The following is a 16,062-nucleotide window of genomic DNA, read 5'->3' as shown; positions in this document are numbered from 1 at the left end:
CCTTGCTGCCTCCTGTCGGCTCACCCACGTCTCCGATGCCTCCTTGGCTATTGAACTCCTGTCTCCCCTGCACATCAACTGTTATCCAGCATGGCCCTACGAGCTCTCTGCCCTCCAACACATCGGCCCTCCGCCTGCAACTCTGCCACCTTTCGTCTGCTTCCCTTCGGCTGCCCCGGGCCCCTGCCACGCGCGCATGAACTCTCTGCACAGGATGGATGGAACCGTACAGACATGCACCCTGTATGTATTTACAAAGTGGACCTGAACTCTTTGCACAGGACAGAAGGAAAACATTCAGAAATTCATTTAAACTTATAGAAATGTATTTAGAAAGTGGACCTGAACTCTGCACAGGACAGAAGGAAAATATACAGAAATGCACACCCTGTATGTATTTAGAGAGTTTACTGTGTAATTCGTCCTCATCTGTGACTAATCACTAGTGATATTTGATCTGTCAGCTGGGTCGGTTCAGGAATCTAATTAGTAAATACAGGGTGTTAACAATATGTCTGCTTCCATGAAAGCAGTAAGTAGACACACTGCAGATTTATTGTAGGATCTGTATCAGCTGTAAAAAAAAAATGCTTTTCTTTAAAGGTTATTCTGCTACTTCGTATCTTTTAGAGCAGAGACGAAGTTCTGAGTGCCTTTCATGCTGCTTGAAAGGACCCGAGACTTGTACATTTTGGACTTTGGCCAGTTGACTTTGGCCACTTTGCAAACTGGCCGGCCAATGTCAGAAATTCCCAGCATTTTTGACTTTGGCCGACGTCAAATCGGCCAGTTCTAGAAACGACCAGCCAATTCTAGAATTGGCCGATTTCTGGTTTTGGCCATAACATATACATTTAAAATTGCCACATGTTAATAAGAGCGCAAGATATTGCCTATAGTTAGAATATGAGTAATTTTCTATTACCGATATTTTACTATTTACTACCTTGTCTCTTAACATCAAACCCCCTTCCCCTCCCATAGTATAGCGGTGCCTATGAGCCTGGCACTACACCCACCTACCATCCTCCTCCCATAGACTACCTATCTAGCTACTGCAGCCAACCTCATAACTGATCAATTTCATAAAATGTATCACTGCTTCTGTTTTGCACTTCCTTGTGAGAAGCAAAAATAATACATCTCCCTCACTTTATTTTACATACAAATAAGTAGCATAGTAAGCCTGAAGAATAACAGAAACATCCCAAAAATGTAAAATCTTCATGTGTTTGTACTGGATGCATTACTTCAGGGTAGACATTAACCCTAATTTTACAGTGGAATGGCCAAATAAGTTGCACTGTGATGTAGCGGCACCCCTGGTGTGCCTATGAGATAGATGGACAGTTTTGCACGGGTAGACGAGCAAATGATGGATGAAGGACCAGTATAATTTATGTACAAAGCAGCATGGGGAAACTTGCATCACTGAAATGTAAAACACAAATGTCACTAAAGTGAGCACAAGTATCTTCTGGTCTTACAAAGTGTTCCTTGGGACAAGATGATGTGTGATGCAGCTTACTACATCTTTTGACTACAAGATAAATAAACAATATTAACAATACAATGTTATATTCATTTTACTGTTTTAAAATTAGCAATGACTTAAAACAACCCTGTGGTGCAATGAAATTGGAGACTATTTCATTTTATACAATGCTGCTTGGCCGATTGATCTGCTGATTCTGTTCCTTTGATAATAAAAAAAAAAAAAAAACATGGACATCACTTCTGTGGGAATAAATGTCACTTTATGGACAAAAAGAAAGGCGGTAGAATATGGTGGTAGTATCATTAAAGTGTGGGTGCCGCAGTGCTGGTCGTAATGGAGAAAGCTACGCTTACGGATCATTACGCGTAATTTTACGCTATTACGCATTACGAAATTACGCTTACGGCATAGACATTCAATTTCGGTACATGTCTATAATTACGTATAGCACTTACGCAATTACGCGTAAGTATACCGTAATTCAGGTTATTCAAATTCTGATTTGAAGGAACCCCATTGGTCTGCTAAGGACCAATGGGGCTCCTTGGAGCCCAAATACAAAGATGCTTTCGAGAGCTCTGAGCTAATATAGCTCAGAGCTCTGTCGGGTGAAGGGACGCTAAGTCCCCGCCGGCTCCGCTGCCCTCCCCGCCTCTCCCATATGTCACCTATATACATGCTGGCACCCATGGGTGCCAGCATGTATATGAGTGACAGGTATGGGCGGAGTGGACGGCGGGAGCCGGCGGGGACTAGCGTGTATGCGGCGGCCGGCGGGTGAGCGGCGAGTGACGTCGGGTGCGGTGGTGTTACAAAGTAACAAAGTTGTTACATTGTAATAACTTTGTTACATTGTAACTGATTAGTATATTTCCGAGGATATTGCGTGGGAACTGGCTTTTAAAGGGACAGGTAAGTATTAATGGTTAATTAAGAATATTAAAGGACTTTTTTCGTGGTTATGTTTTTTGTTCAATTAAAATACTTTTTCTATGTGTTTGTGTGTTTATTTACTTTTAACTCTTAAAGGAAATGGGTAAGGGGTACAAGTACCTCTATACTCATTTCTCCTGGGAGGGGGGTGGGCATCTGGGGGACCCCTTTTTAAAGGGGACTCCCAGATGCCACCATGAACCCCTCCCCAGGAAATCGCGGCCTCCACCTCCACCGCCCATCGGAGGTGGAGAAGAGCCCTTTGTCCTTGGATTGGACAAGGGCTTGGAGGGGGAGGGGAAAGCTTGGCTGCCCCTCCCCTTCCGAGACCCCCCAATCCATGGACCATGCGGGCTGGTATAGTCAGGGTGCGGAGCCCCACGCGGCCGGTGCTCCGCATTCTGGCTATCCCAGTCTGCATGGGGGACAAGGGGTTAAAGAGGTCTGGGAGGGGGGACCCCACGTCGTTTTTTTTTTATATTTCCCACACTCAGAACAAAGTAAGTAAAACTCTTCCCACTTGGGGGAATCTATGAAAATAAAACACTATTGTTACCTGTGCAAAAAAACCTGACATTTTCCGCATTTAAAAGACATTTTCGCCCTTGAAACTTAAAAATCGATTTTCTCAAAAACTATAAGGTCTTTTTGAAAAAAAATGTTTTCCTCTTATTCCCACTGATCCCCTTAATATACCCTGTGAATTTGGTGTTCCTAAATTTTAAGCAGGCTTTGCTATTAACCGTTAAAGTCGGCGGGTTTTAAATGTATATATTTTTCCTTTGAAACTTTAACATCGATTTTCTCAAAAACTATAAGGTCTTTTTGAAAAAAAAAATTTTTCCTCTTATTCCTTCTGATCTCCTTAATATATTCTCCAAATTTGAGGCTCTTAGCACTTAAGGGGGCTTTGCTATTAACCCTTAAAGTCGGCGGCTTTTTTATATTATACGGGAGCGTAATATTACGCGATTACGGCAGACTGTGTAATTTCAATGGGAGTTTACTGTCTTACGCATAATTTGTTACGCGTAAAACGTAACCCTACGGTCTACGCGTAAAAATTACGCGTAATACCGTAACCTTACACGTAACGCTTACGGTGCATTTGTAGTGAATTACGATGCGTAATTACGCTAATGCGTAATTTCGGCCCAGCACTGGGGTGCCGTAGACATGCCACTTCACCCATGTGGTTTCCCAACTCAATGGTGTTTTCCCTAGGCAGCCTAAAGCAAATGTTAAGCGAATCTGAAAAAAGTTACTGTACATACTTACCTAAGGAGGGGGGAGGCTCTTGATCCCATAGAACCATGGTCCTCTCTCCATTCACTCAGGCCATCGATTTCCCCTGTAAAAGGCAGTGCATTCGGGAGTCCGCGGAAGGCTTCAGAAGTACTTGCGTCCATGAGTGCTTCCAGAGCCAGGTGCATCTGTGCTGCGCATTTGTGAGTATGCTCTCACGCATGCACAGCATGGACCCACTAGTCTTCGAATAATGTACTCAGGGAGGATTCCTGAAGGCGTATTTGACCAGTTGGTCCAATAACTTTCACAAGGGGACAGCAGTAGACCGAGGGCACAGAGAGAGGACCAGGAAGGCTCTATGGGATCAAGATCATTCCCTCTCCATAGGCAAGTATCTAACTTTTTCAGTCTCGAAACAGATAACAACATTTAAGTACAGGATAGGATTGCTGGCCAAGATTAGGCATAGATAAGACAGAGTTGGTGTGAGGTGGCAGGGTAAGGGGATGTTAGATTTAGTTGTTAGGGTTAGAAGAAAAACATAAGAGAGAAAGCCAAGTTGTGGACATCCAGAATAAAATAGCAGGCACCAACCATGACTGCAACAATGTAGATTTATTGTGACAAGTTCCAGACACAGGTGCCATGCAAACACCATTCAACGTGTCACTGCTGACTTGTAATGGTTCCTGCCATGCGTGATAAGATGGGCAAACGTGGGAGTGGAAGTGGATGCATGGGCAATAGAAGTACCTAACGACAGCCATTTCACGTCTGCAAGTTGCTTGCTTGGTCACATTATTGTCCCTGGGCATCATTAGGGCCTTCTAGTGCCCATGTATCCATTTCCACCCACTCCCACACCCGCCCATCTCACCACGCATGGCAGGAGCCATCACAAGTCAGGAGTGGCATGTTGAATGGTGTTTGCATGGCGTTTGTATCCAGAACCTGTCACAATAAATACACATTGTCACAGTTGGTGCCTGCCTCTTTCTTCTGAATATGCGCAGAATAAAAAGAAATTTGCAGAACCACACAAAGTTCTAGGAAATTCTGGAAAGACTGCCAGTGTCATTCTTATTCATCCCTACGTACCACTAATACAATTTTACCTGGAGAGCTAAAATTCAAAAAAATAGCTAGAGGAGGTTTTGGATTACTTAGGATCAACATATCTAGAGTTCATAGAAGGTTGAACTCAATGGTTTTGAGACTTCTTGTCTTCAGGAAACTATGTAAGAATATTGATATATTGGTTGAATATACAGCAAATGTCATGTACATAGTAATTATTGTATATTATTATTATAGGCATGCTTTGCCCGTAGACTATGCTCGTGGTCAGCTATCAGGACAGCCTATGTGTATGAAGCAGTACTACGGGCTCTTCTCTTCTTACCGTCTTCCAGGGGGCAACAAAGACACATTAGTGGCACAAGAAAGTGCAGTTATGCCAGAGCCAGAGCATATCATCGTTGCATGTAATAATCAGGTAATATAATAATAAAATAATATAGATCATTGTTTGAAGTTCTAAAGTATAGAAAGACTGTACTGTTACAACACAAAGGAAAATCTATAGCAGACAAAAGGACCTTTCATAATAGAATGTACCCCGTATCAAATTAAACATCTCCAATAGAAATCCAAAAATATGCTTTATAAGAGTGTGTAAAACTTTTATACACTCCTAACACCACGCCATGCAGCCATGCACGTTGCGGATACACTCACTGCACGTCATGCGACAGAGACAGAAGCTGCATGGTGACTGATAGGCTGCATGATGCAGCAATAAGCTACACTGTAGAGAACCTGTCCTGCCTCCGGGAACAGGTAATGTATAATGCTCCACTGCCACTGGTCTGGTGCTCTGCATTACAAATAGAACTCCCCCCCCCCTCCCCCGTTATGAGGGAGAGCCCGACTGACAGATTGCTGCAGGTGGTGGGCTTAATGTAGTTACGCCCCTAAAGGAAGGTTAGGGACCTGGAAGACATTTATTTGGGAGTGAGGTTAGGGGTAGGTATCAGGAAGGGGATTTAATGTTTAGGAAATTGGTTAGGATTAAGTGACCTGTAGGATACTCATACAAAACGCTGCCAAAAACCAAATGTCATAGCCAAGGCAGCAGTCTCAGGAATGCTATTTCTACTGAACAGCATACTTGCCCAAGCCGCTAATGCTGCCCCAAAACATACATCCCAGCTCTTCTGACTGTGTGCAGAGTACCCCTTCCTCCACACTGTGATCAAATACAGGTCTCAAATGTGGTCACAGCAGAACTTGGGAAAAGCTTGGAAAGATCATGCCATCTTAAAGCATACCTGAAAAGGGGAAATTTGATACAATATTTGATACCTTAGTTGATGGAAACCTCTGGATAGCCCAGAGGCTTCCCTGGTTGTTCTGACATCTCTTTGGCTAATCCCTGTTGCTAAACCTGCTTGCCTGTCAGTCACCTGTCAGCCTGAAGCCTAACACAGGATCCCTGCCTGCCAGTTCTACTGCCAGACATTTCCCTGCCCGTAACCCTGCATATCTGATCCTTTCTTTGGATCATCCATGTCATCTCCCTGTCCATTGCTTCCCTGGGTTTCCCTCAGCCTGCTAGTTCCCTCTGCTAGCTCTTCAGTCTCCTGTAGCATCCCTGAGTTTCCCTCAGCCTGCCAGTTCCCTCCGGGAGCTCTCCTGTCACCTGCAGCTTCCCTGGGTTTCCCTCAGCCTGCCAGTTCCCTCCAGGAGCTCTCCAGTCTCCTGCAGCTTCCCTGGGTTTCCCTCAACCTGCCAGTTCCCCCCGGGAGCTCTCCAGTCTCCTGCAGCTTCCCTGGGTTTCCCTCAACATGCTCGTTTCCTCCAGGAGCTCTCCAGTCTCCTGCAGCTTCTCTGGGTTTCCTTCAGCCTGCCCGTTCTCTCCTGCGTTCTCCCGGACTTACCATGTTAGTCAGTACCCCTCCTGGCATTTTAGCTGTCAGCTTCTTATCCAGGATTCCCCGTCTGTCCATTGCCTTCAGGGAACCAATCAGTCAGCTCCCTTCCTGGGTTTTCCCCAGCCTGCAAGTTCCTTCCTGGGAACCCTATTGATTAGGCCTTCCTGTCCTGCCAGTCTGGTCCTGCTAGTCTGTCCTTGCCCAACTGTCCACTCCACCTGTATCCCCTATCATACCGTCAGGTAGCCTCTGTTCTTTCCGTCACTGGTACGGTAGTCCTAGAGGTCGTGATCTGGCAAGCACCAGGCAGCAAAGTAGCCTGCCACCCACTAGGGGTGATGGACCATCATCCCTTGCGGGGTGCGCTAGTGAAGACCTGTGCTAGTTTAGACCCTATGCCCTGGAGCTGCTCGCCCCTTGATACCAGTGACAGGATCAACAGATCCCCGACGGTTTGCAAGAACCCTGACAACTGCACAGAATAAAGTATGCAGCCATTAACCTCTCCTGTCCCTTAAGGGAAACCTGAAGTGAGTAATATTATTTATAATAAACACATGATGTACCTGAAAATGAATATTACATACTAACCTCCCCATCAGTTTCTCTCAGAAGTTCACCATTTTCTTCTTACAGTGATCCCTTCCAGTTCTGACAATATTTTGTCAGAACTGAAACATACCAGTTGCTTTCAGTTATATATCAGCAGCTGTCACTTACAACTGAATGTGCAAGGAAATGCCCATGTTTCCCTATGGCTCAAGTGGGTGATATTACAGTTTAACAGTGTGCTGACCAGGAAGCTGTTATGGGGCAATTGCCATTTTTAAAATGGAATTCCATTGATCACAGTGGACAAATTGGATGCAGGAGAGGAGAAAGAGATTGAGAAGTAGACTACACAGGAGGTAAGTATGACCTGTGTATAGTTATTTTGACTTTTTATTTTCAGTTCAGGTTCTCTTTAAGTGCAGCCAGTAGCTCCTCCAGGCCCCCAAGTGCAGCATGTATTCACGCTTCCTCCTGCAGCCCAGTATCTTCCCCTCTGCCCCTATACTTGGGAATTGTTGTGGCCAGGAGTTTCAGACCTGTGTTTCCTTGGCATTTCTTTTATCAAGAAAGTGTCACTTACCATTGGGTACATTGCTGAAAATGGGAATGTCACTAATAGTACACACTTTACTCAGTGTGCTCATTGTTGCTCATGACTCGTGTATAAGTTGACCTCTATACTTTTATTTAGTGAGTCAGACCTAAATTTATAGACTTATAGCCGAGTATATACAGTAGTTTAAAAAGTAATATTTTAAAGCAATTTTATTATAAATTATTTTCAGTAGAGTTCCTTTTTATGTAGTTTTTTCATATAGCATATTCCCCTTTTCTACTGTTCTGCAGTTCTTTGTGTTAGATGTGGTTATCAACTTCCGGCGTCTCAGCGAGGGAGATCTGTTTACTCAGCTTAGGAAAATAGTTAGGATGGCAGAAAATGAAGATGAAAGACTTCCACCAATTGGATTATTGACATCAGATGGAAGATCGGAATGGTCCAGAGCAAGAGAGATTCTAATGAAAGGTAGGATGTGTGTTTTCTTGAACGTTTTTTTTTTTTTTGCTTCCCTACAAGATTGTACAACATTTCTCCCTGGAAAGGTCAAGGAAAGGTTATTTTCAGTGTATGGAACACAATCTCTGCAAACTAAAGACAAGAAGACTCAGTTAACATTAGGAAATCATTGCTACCTTCAGTTCTAGCATCTTAAATTAAAGGACAGAGGCTTCATTTGGTGGATTTTAAAAAGTAAGCAATCGGACAAAATGTAATAATCAGACAATAGCTTTCTTCTCATATATATCCGTAACCCAAAAGACAACATGAGCCAGGGGAATGTCATAGCTGTTAAGATGTAATAGGATGAAAAAGTAGATAATGATAAAAAAAAATTTTTTTATCGGCATAGGGGAAGATTTCTTTGATTATTAAAACAGCATATTGTCATGGGTCTGTATGTTATTCTTTGGATTATTATTGTAAATCCTCCAACTTCTCTTTGGATCATTTGAAATAACAACCAGTATATAGCCTCCGCCGTATTTTCTTGTATCAGAATATATATATATATATATATATATATATATATATATATATATATATAATATATATATATATATATATATATATATATATATATATATATATATATATATATATATATATATATATATTTTAAGATCTATGTTTTTCTTTCGTATACAATTGTCTTTCTTTCTTATATAATCATACACTGTTTCTCCTGTTGATATGCTTTGAAATCAATCCCTACGTCTAGATAATTAAAGACATTTCTTTAGTTAAGCTTATAGGAATGACTTTATGTTAGGCCCTGTTGTCAGTGGGGTACTGCGGTGAGATGCAACAGCATTTGAAACGTGGATAGTCGCATTCCAATGAAAAGCCTATGCAACATTCTCAGTGCGTCAGGTGCAGTGCGATTTAGCAGAGTGCGATATCCCAATGCACTGCAAGCAGTGTGTTACTGCATAATCAGTGTGTTAACAGTAACAGTGACGCATTCTGTTCATTGACTTTATGCTTCATTGAGCATGATTCACAAAGCTTTTTCTCTTTCACTGTTTTCACCTTATCTATGTTACATTTTTAAGCCCTCGGAGAGCAAAAAAATAATAATTTAAGTAAGAAAAAGTGAATTGACTCTAATGTGTGCAACATACATTTACTTTTTAAAGTAGGTATGTCAAAGGAGGTAAGACTATGTGACATGGTGTCAGACTGCTGAATAAGCTTACGGAATCATATATATTTGTCTCAGTATGTTACAGTCACTTTTCTACGGTTCGGATCCAGTTCTGTATAATGCCTGAAGAAGAAACTTAATTTTTTAAAAGCTTGCATTAAACCATGTACAGTTATTTATCAAAGGTATAACCCAAATCAGAGGCGGCCTTAGAGCACATGGGGCCTGGGGCGAGTGTCATATGCGGGGCCTAGACCCAGCTCCCCAGGCCGCCTAGTACCCATCTCCAGCTCCCCAGCCACCCTAGCACCCATCCACTGCTCCCCAGCCACCCTAGCACCCATCCTCAGCTCCCCAGCCACCCTAGCACCCATCCACAGCTCCCCAACCAGCCTGGCACCCATCCCCCGCTCCCCAGCCACCCTAGCACCCATCAACAGCTCCCCAGCCAGCCTGGCACCCATCCCCAGCTCCCCATCAGGCCTAGCACCCATCCCCAGCCAGTCTGGTAAACTCCCCTAGCTCTACATTCAGCATTTGTCTATCCCAAGCTCCCCAGCCAGCCTCTACCATAGAGGCTGGCTGGGTAGCTTGGGATAGGTACAGGTTGGCTGGGGACTGGGGGGCTAGGGGTGTGTATAAAACTGGCTGGGGATGGGAACTAGGCAGCTAAACAGGGAACTGGCGAAGGGTACTAGGCTGACTGATTGGGTAGCATGTCTGGCTAATCATCGAGATACAAACTTTGGAGGCTCCAGGTAGAGTTGTTCCAAACGGTTTCAGCTGCGAAGTTTTTGCGCGAACATCGGTGGTTAGCGTTGAAACACGAACTTTATGGCGAGTTCGACCCGGCCCTATACTACATCATTGGGCTAAACTTTGACCCTCTGCATCACAGTCAGCAGACACATGGCAGACAATCAGGCTGCACTTCCTCCTGGAGGCCCCCCCCCCTTATATAAGGCCGCAGCATCGGTCATGATCTCACGCTGTCTGTTGCTGTAGTAGTTAGAGAAGGGAGAGGTTGCTGCAGAGACATAGGGAAAGCAAAGCTTAGTTAGGCTCATGTTAGGCTTGTTAGCTTGCTCCTTGCTAATACTTATTGCTAAAAAGCACCCCAAAACAGCTCTTTTGAGAGCTGATGTTCTTGTGATGTGTTTTTTTTTTGTGTGGCCCACTGACTTGCATATACAGCCCTGTCTGTCGCAGCTGGCCCTTGCTAATTGCTATACTGTGCCAGGCCCAGCACATTCAGTGCCTACCTTTTCACTGCACCTGTGTGTGTGACATCTGCACATTTGTAATACCAGTCCGTGCCGTGCATACCTTTCACTGCACCTGTGAAACAGCATGCAGTTTTATAAACCAGTCAGTCACTGCAGAAGTTCACTGTACCTGTGTGTGTGACAGCTGCACATTTGTAATACCAGTCATTGCATACCTTTCACTGCACCTGCGTAACAGCAAGCAGTTTTGTATACCAGTCACTGCATACCTGTTCACTGTACCTGTGAGTGTAAGACAGCTGCACATTTGTAATACCAGTCCGTGCATACCTGTTCACTGCACCTGTGTGTGTGACAGCTGCACATTGTATTGATACCAGTCTGTGCATACCTGTTCGCTGCACCTGCGTGACAGCACGCAGTTTTATATACCAGTCACTGCATACATGTTCACTGCACCTGTGTGAATGCACATTGTTATACCAGCAGTCACTGAATACCTTTCACTGCATCTGTCACTGCACATTGTATTATACCTGGGAGTCAGTGCATACCTTTCACTTGAATGGATGACTGACTTGCCCTCCATAACAGATTCTCGTTAAAGGCAAGTGGTGTCATCTCTGGCACACAGCGTTGGCTCAAGGGTCCATCTGACCACAGATGCCTGGTCTGCAAAGCACGGTAAGGGCAGGTACATTACTTATACAGCACATTGGGTCCTTCCTTGGATGTGTGGTGGTAGCCGTTTCTCAGGCTCCCATTCCGGACTGGAATTGAACCCTGATTCCCCAGCCATTACCCATGGTCACCATGGTGCAGAAAGTACCAAAGCGAGTTGACCACACAGTTGAATGAATGGCAGACTTGCCCTCCATAACAGGTTTCCGTTAAAGGATTTCAGGTGTACTCATCATTATACAGGGCCTCGAAAGAGTCCTGTATTGTTATTTTTCATCACTACCTCCCTGAGTCGGGACTTGCGTGCCGTGCCTGCTGTCTTCCTTGGATGTGTGGTGGTAGCCGTTTCTCAGGCTCCCACTTCGGCCCGGAATCGAACCATGATTCCCCTGCCGTACCCTTTCTTTAACAATAGAAGAGAAAGAACCATCGACAGTCTGAGCAGCGATGAACCCCTGAACTACTGGGTGCGCAGGCTTGACCTGTGGCCAGAGCTGTCATAATTTGCCATCCAACTCCTGCCTTGCCCTGCCTCAAGCGTCCTAGAAAGGACCTTCAGTGCAGCTGGAGGCATTTGTCAGTGAGAAGAGAAGTCGCATAGGTCAAAAAAAAGTGTTCAGTACCTCACCTTTAACAAAATGAATGAGGCATGGTTCCCGGAGGGCTACTGCCTGCCTGAAGACTAAGTCAGTCCCCACACAGCATCTCTGCCTGCAGGCCACTTGACTGCCTTCTCCACCACCACCAACAGGGTCCAGGAATCCAGGTGGATTCCTGGATAAAAAAAAAAAATTCTGGTGCGTGTACATGCCTGCCTAATTTTTCTGGATGCACTGGGGCTACAACAACAAAACAAAAGGCATGTACATGTGTCGATTCCCCTTTGTGATTATTACCTTGCCGCGGTGAAGGGGCGTGCGACTTTTGTCATGTATCCCACTCCTCCAGGTGTTAGACCCCTTGAAACATCTTTTCCATCACTTTTGTGGCCACAATTAGTGTTTGTAGTTTTGTAAGTTCACCTGCCCATTGCAGTCTATGGCGGTTCGCGATGTTTGCCGGTTCGCAAACTTTTTTCGCATGTTCTCATTCGAGGTTCACGAACATAAAATTGGAGGTTCGAGACAACTCTAGCTCCAGGCAGCCCGAACCACCTCCAGCTCCACTGACACACCTAAAAGCCCTCCTGACTGAGGCTCTTCCTGCCTGGTTGGCTCTGGATCAGCGGTATTTGGAGGCTCCAGGCAGACCAAGCCCCCTCCGGCTCCAGTCCAGGCTCACCTGAGGCTCTTCCTGCCCGGTCGGCTCTGAGTCGGTGGTATTTTGCGCAATGCGCAGCTGCTGACCCGGGAGCGCTCTGCATGTGTGCATGATGTCAATCTTGATTTCATGCACAGAGCACTCCCGGCCGGCCGAGGGCTCACATTGTCGGGTCAGCATCTGAGTGTGATCAGAGCAGGATTCATGAAGAACCTTAGTCAAAGCTTTTAGCTGAACGGCCTCACCCCACTTAGGTGAGGCCGTTCGTGGAACCCAGCAGGTGAGGTCTGCATCCGTGGAACCCAGCAGTGTGCAGTGTCCATTGGATTTGTCTGCCTTGAGACACTGCCACCTTCAGAGCCCAGATTCACCAGGATGGCCTTGGTGGTGATCCTTGGATTTTTTTCACCTTTCTTACTATCCTCCTGGCCAGCACAGATGTCACTTTTGGCTTCCGACAATGTCCTCTCGCTTTTCCACAGTGCAGAACATCTTGTATTTTTAATAATACTTTTCTCTGTAGCCATTGGAACTTGGAAACATTTAGAAATGGCCTTGTAGCCCTTTCCTGACTTGTGAGCAGCCACAATGCGCAGCCGCAGGTCCTCACTGAGCTACTTTGTTTAAGCCATGACTGTCCATAAACCAACTGCAGAGAGCTGCTGTTTTTCACCTGTTGAGTTGAACAGCTGTTCCCAATTAATCAGGGTCATTGGGATGCTTTAGAACAGCTTGGACTATTTGGAATGGTACATAACTTTGGATTTTCCCACAGACTGTGACAGTTTGTGAAGGGTATGAATAATGTTGGACGAGACACTTTTTGCTCCAATGTAAATAAAAGATGAGAAATGTTTTTTTTTTTCCACAATAATGCCTCTTGTACATCATCTTATTATCTTTCGGGAGACACCTATGTTATTTCCTGTCAAAAAATTACTTGCTGGTTTAATAAAAGTAACTTTAAATCAAAATTTGCTAGGGGTATGAATAATTATGGGCAGCACTGTATATATATTGTGATATTCAGGGGGACTGGGACACGCAGCCAGCACGCAAGAGACAGTCCGTTGAAAGCACAGTACATTTATTGAATGCTCAAAACAAACAAGCTTCATTAATCAGCATCAAATGGCAAAGGAAAATATGCTTACTTCAGCCACATGAGAGCATCCAAATGTCCACAGCAAGAGTATAATCCACATGACAGGAGAAAAGTCCACAAGTCCTGCAGAGTCCAGCCTTGTTTCCTCACAGAAGGCTGGGGATACTATTCCAGAAGTTTGTATTAAGTCCACCAGCAGCTCACTGCTGCACAATGCACACACACAGAGGCTTGCAGCTCACTGCTGCACACACTCGCCAGAGTGCACAGGTCTGCACCTGACTTATATCACCTGCTTTCCTGCTGGGCAAATAGAAAAACCCGGTCTGTATCCGGGTGGAAAGAGAGGCCCACCCGCTCCATCCTTCTCACTCCTGAGTCCAGCCCTGCAAAACTACAAACGTAGCAACTGCCGGTTGCTAATCAAAAATCCTGGACTCATTTCTGGATACAGACAGGATTTAATGAGACCACACAATATACGCAGGGGAAATATACCTTCCAACCAGGACCTGTCCATGCGATCCTGTACAGTAGTGGATTTCCTACTGTTAGACCCGATGCAGAATTCTGGCAATAACAGCCTGCATGCGTGACAAGGGGTTAAAAAGGTTTTTATTTACTTTATTTACGTCAACCTCCCTACCCACAAAAAAGGACACACTTTGGACCTCATTTTCCATTCAGAACTCCTAATATCCAATGTGGAAATTGATCCAGTAGTTTGGTCAGACCACCACACTGTCCACTTCTCCTTTACAGCACCGGCTACAAAACACCAAGTGAAAGAACTAATAAAATATCGTTCCTTGAAAGGTTTGACACCCCAACACCTTCAGAACAGCCTCAATCTAGGTGGACTGACAGATCACAACTTCGGCCTTGAATCCATGGTCCTTAAATATAACCACGATGTCTCAGCCGCTTTTGACGCCATAGCTCCCTTAAAGATTAAACGTTCCGCACCATTACATCATGCTCGCTGGTTTGACAACTCTATAAAGGAACTAAAGAAACAGGGACGCAGACTGGAACGAAGGTGGCGCAAACATCAGTCTCCTGATGACAAACTTTCCCTAATTGCTCACCTGAAAAAATATCAAACGATGATTAACAAAAAGAAGTCCTTATTCCTGTCTCACGAAATTGCAAATGCAGCCAACAGACCTGCCCAACTCTTCCGCACGGTTGACAGTCTCTGCAATCCATCTTGCAGGAAATCCAGCATCAGACCTTCACAGGAACTGTGCGAGAAATTTGCCCACTTCTTCTCAGACAAAGTCTCCTCCATACGATCTGCCATTCAATTCACAGCCCCAGAAACCCATGCAGAGCCATATAACAGGTGCAAAAATAGCCTACCACCATGGTCTGATTTTAAGGTAATCACTGAAAAAGACATCTTGGATATCCTCTCAAACCTTCGCCAGACTACCTGCGATCTGGACCCTGGCCCCACTAAGTTCATGTTGAAATGCCCTGAACTATTTACACCGGCATTCCACAAAATAGTCAACGGCTCCTTACAAGAAGGGTGGTTTCCCTCTACTCTGAAAGAAGCAATCGTCAGGCCTCTACTCAAGAAACCATCCTTAGACCCAGATGCTCTAAACAGCTACAGACCTGTCTCAAACCTCCCCTTTCTGGGAAAAGTTATTGAAAAGGCTGTCTACCTCCAACTTGAAGCCAGGCTCTCCAGAAACAACATCCTTGACCCTCTTCAATCTGGTTTCAGGAAATATCACAGCTGTGAAACAGCCCTCACCCAGATTTGCAATGATCTGCTCATTGCAAGAGACAAGGGTCAATGTTCCATCCTGATTTTGCTCGACCTCTCAGCGGCTTTCGACACAGTCGATCATGAAATCTTACTCAACAGGCTAAAAGAGTACTGTGGCATAGATGGCATTGTTCTCCGGTGGTTCAACTCCTTCCTGGCTGGCAGAACACAAAGGGTAGCCTTAGGGCCCTTCCTCTCCAACCCTGTACCACTGAAATACGGTGTACCTCAGGGAGCAATATTATCCCCTTTACTGTTCACCAAATACATGCTGCCACTTGGAGAAATCATACAAAAACATGGCCTGACATATCATTGCTATGCTGATGACACCCAGCTATATTTGTCATTCAAACCTGACGTCACAGACCCTACTCCACAAATAAACGCATGCTTAGCTGAGCTTCAGGAGTGGATGAATAATAATTGGCTAAAACTTAATGCTGACAAAACTGAGGTTCTTGTTATCGAGGGCCAGGGCTCAACAGCAAAGCAGCTCCAGTCTCAACCAACACCGCTAAGGATAGGGAGCTCAGACCTGAACAACTCAGACTGTGTGCGCAGCCTGGGAGTACTGATTGATGGGAAATTAAGCTTCAGGAATCAAATCTCAGCTGTTGTGAAACATTCCTTCTTTCACCT

At 44.9% G+C, this 16,062-nt stretch overlaps 1 protein-coding gene and 1 long non-coding RNA gene across 4 annotated transcripts in view; one reads left to right on the top strand and one right to left on the bottom strand.

Annotated features, from left to right (window-relative positions):
* Positions 1–16,062, bottom strand: part of LOC137536591 (uncharacterized) — a 156,340-nt gene that overhangs the window by 12,906 nt on the left and 127,372 nt on the right. Inside the window, exon 7 of one of the 3 annotated variants that reach the window (XR_011024582.1) lies at positions 7,994–8,311. The exons of 1 other annotated variant lie outside the window; for it this stretch is intronic. This is a non-coding gene — a long non-coding RNA (uncharacterized lncRNA). Of the gene's footprint in view, positions 1–7,993; positions 8,312–16,062 lie in introns of those variants that run through there. One more of the 3 variants, XR_011024581.1, reaches the window with a different exon arrangement.
* The window catches only part of CHAT (choline O-acetyltransferase), a 146,628-nt gene that overhangs the window by 29,895 nt on the left and 100,671 nt on the right, over positions 1–16,062 (top strand). Inside the window, exons 6-7 of the mRNA XM_068258835.1 lie at positions 4,994–5,174; positions 8,011–8,188. Coding sequence (XP_068114936.1) covers positions 4,994–5,174; positions 8,011–8,188 — 359 coding nt within the window. The remainder of the gene's footprint in view (positions 1–4,993; positions 5,175–8,010; positions 8,189–16,062) is intronic.

The sequence above is a fragment of the Hyperolius riggenbachi genome, chromosome 10 (genome assembly GCF_040937935.1).
Source record: "Hyperolius riggenbachi isolate aHypRig1 chromosome 10, aHypRig1.pri, whole genome shotgun sequence".
NCBI classification, from domain to species: domain Eukaryota; kingdom Metazoa; phylum Chordata; class Amphibia; order Anura; family Hyperoliidae; genus Hyperolius; species Hyperolius riggenbachi.
This window is presented reverse-complemented; position numbering and strand designations above follow the sequence as displayed.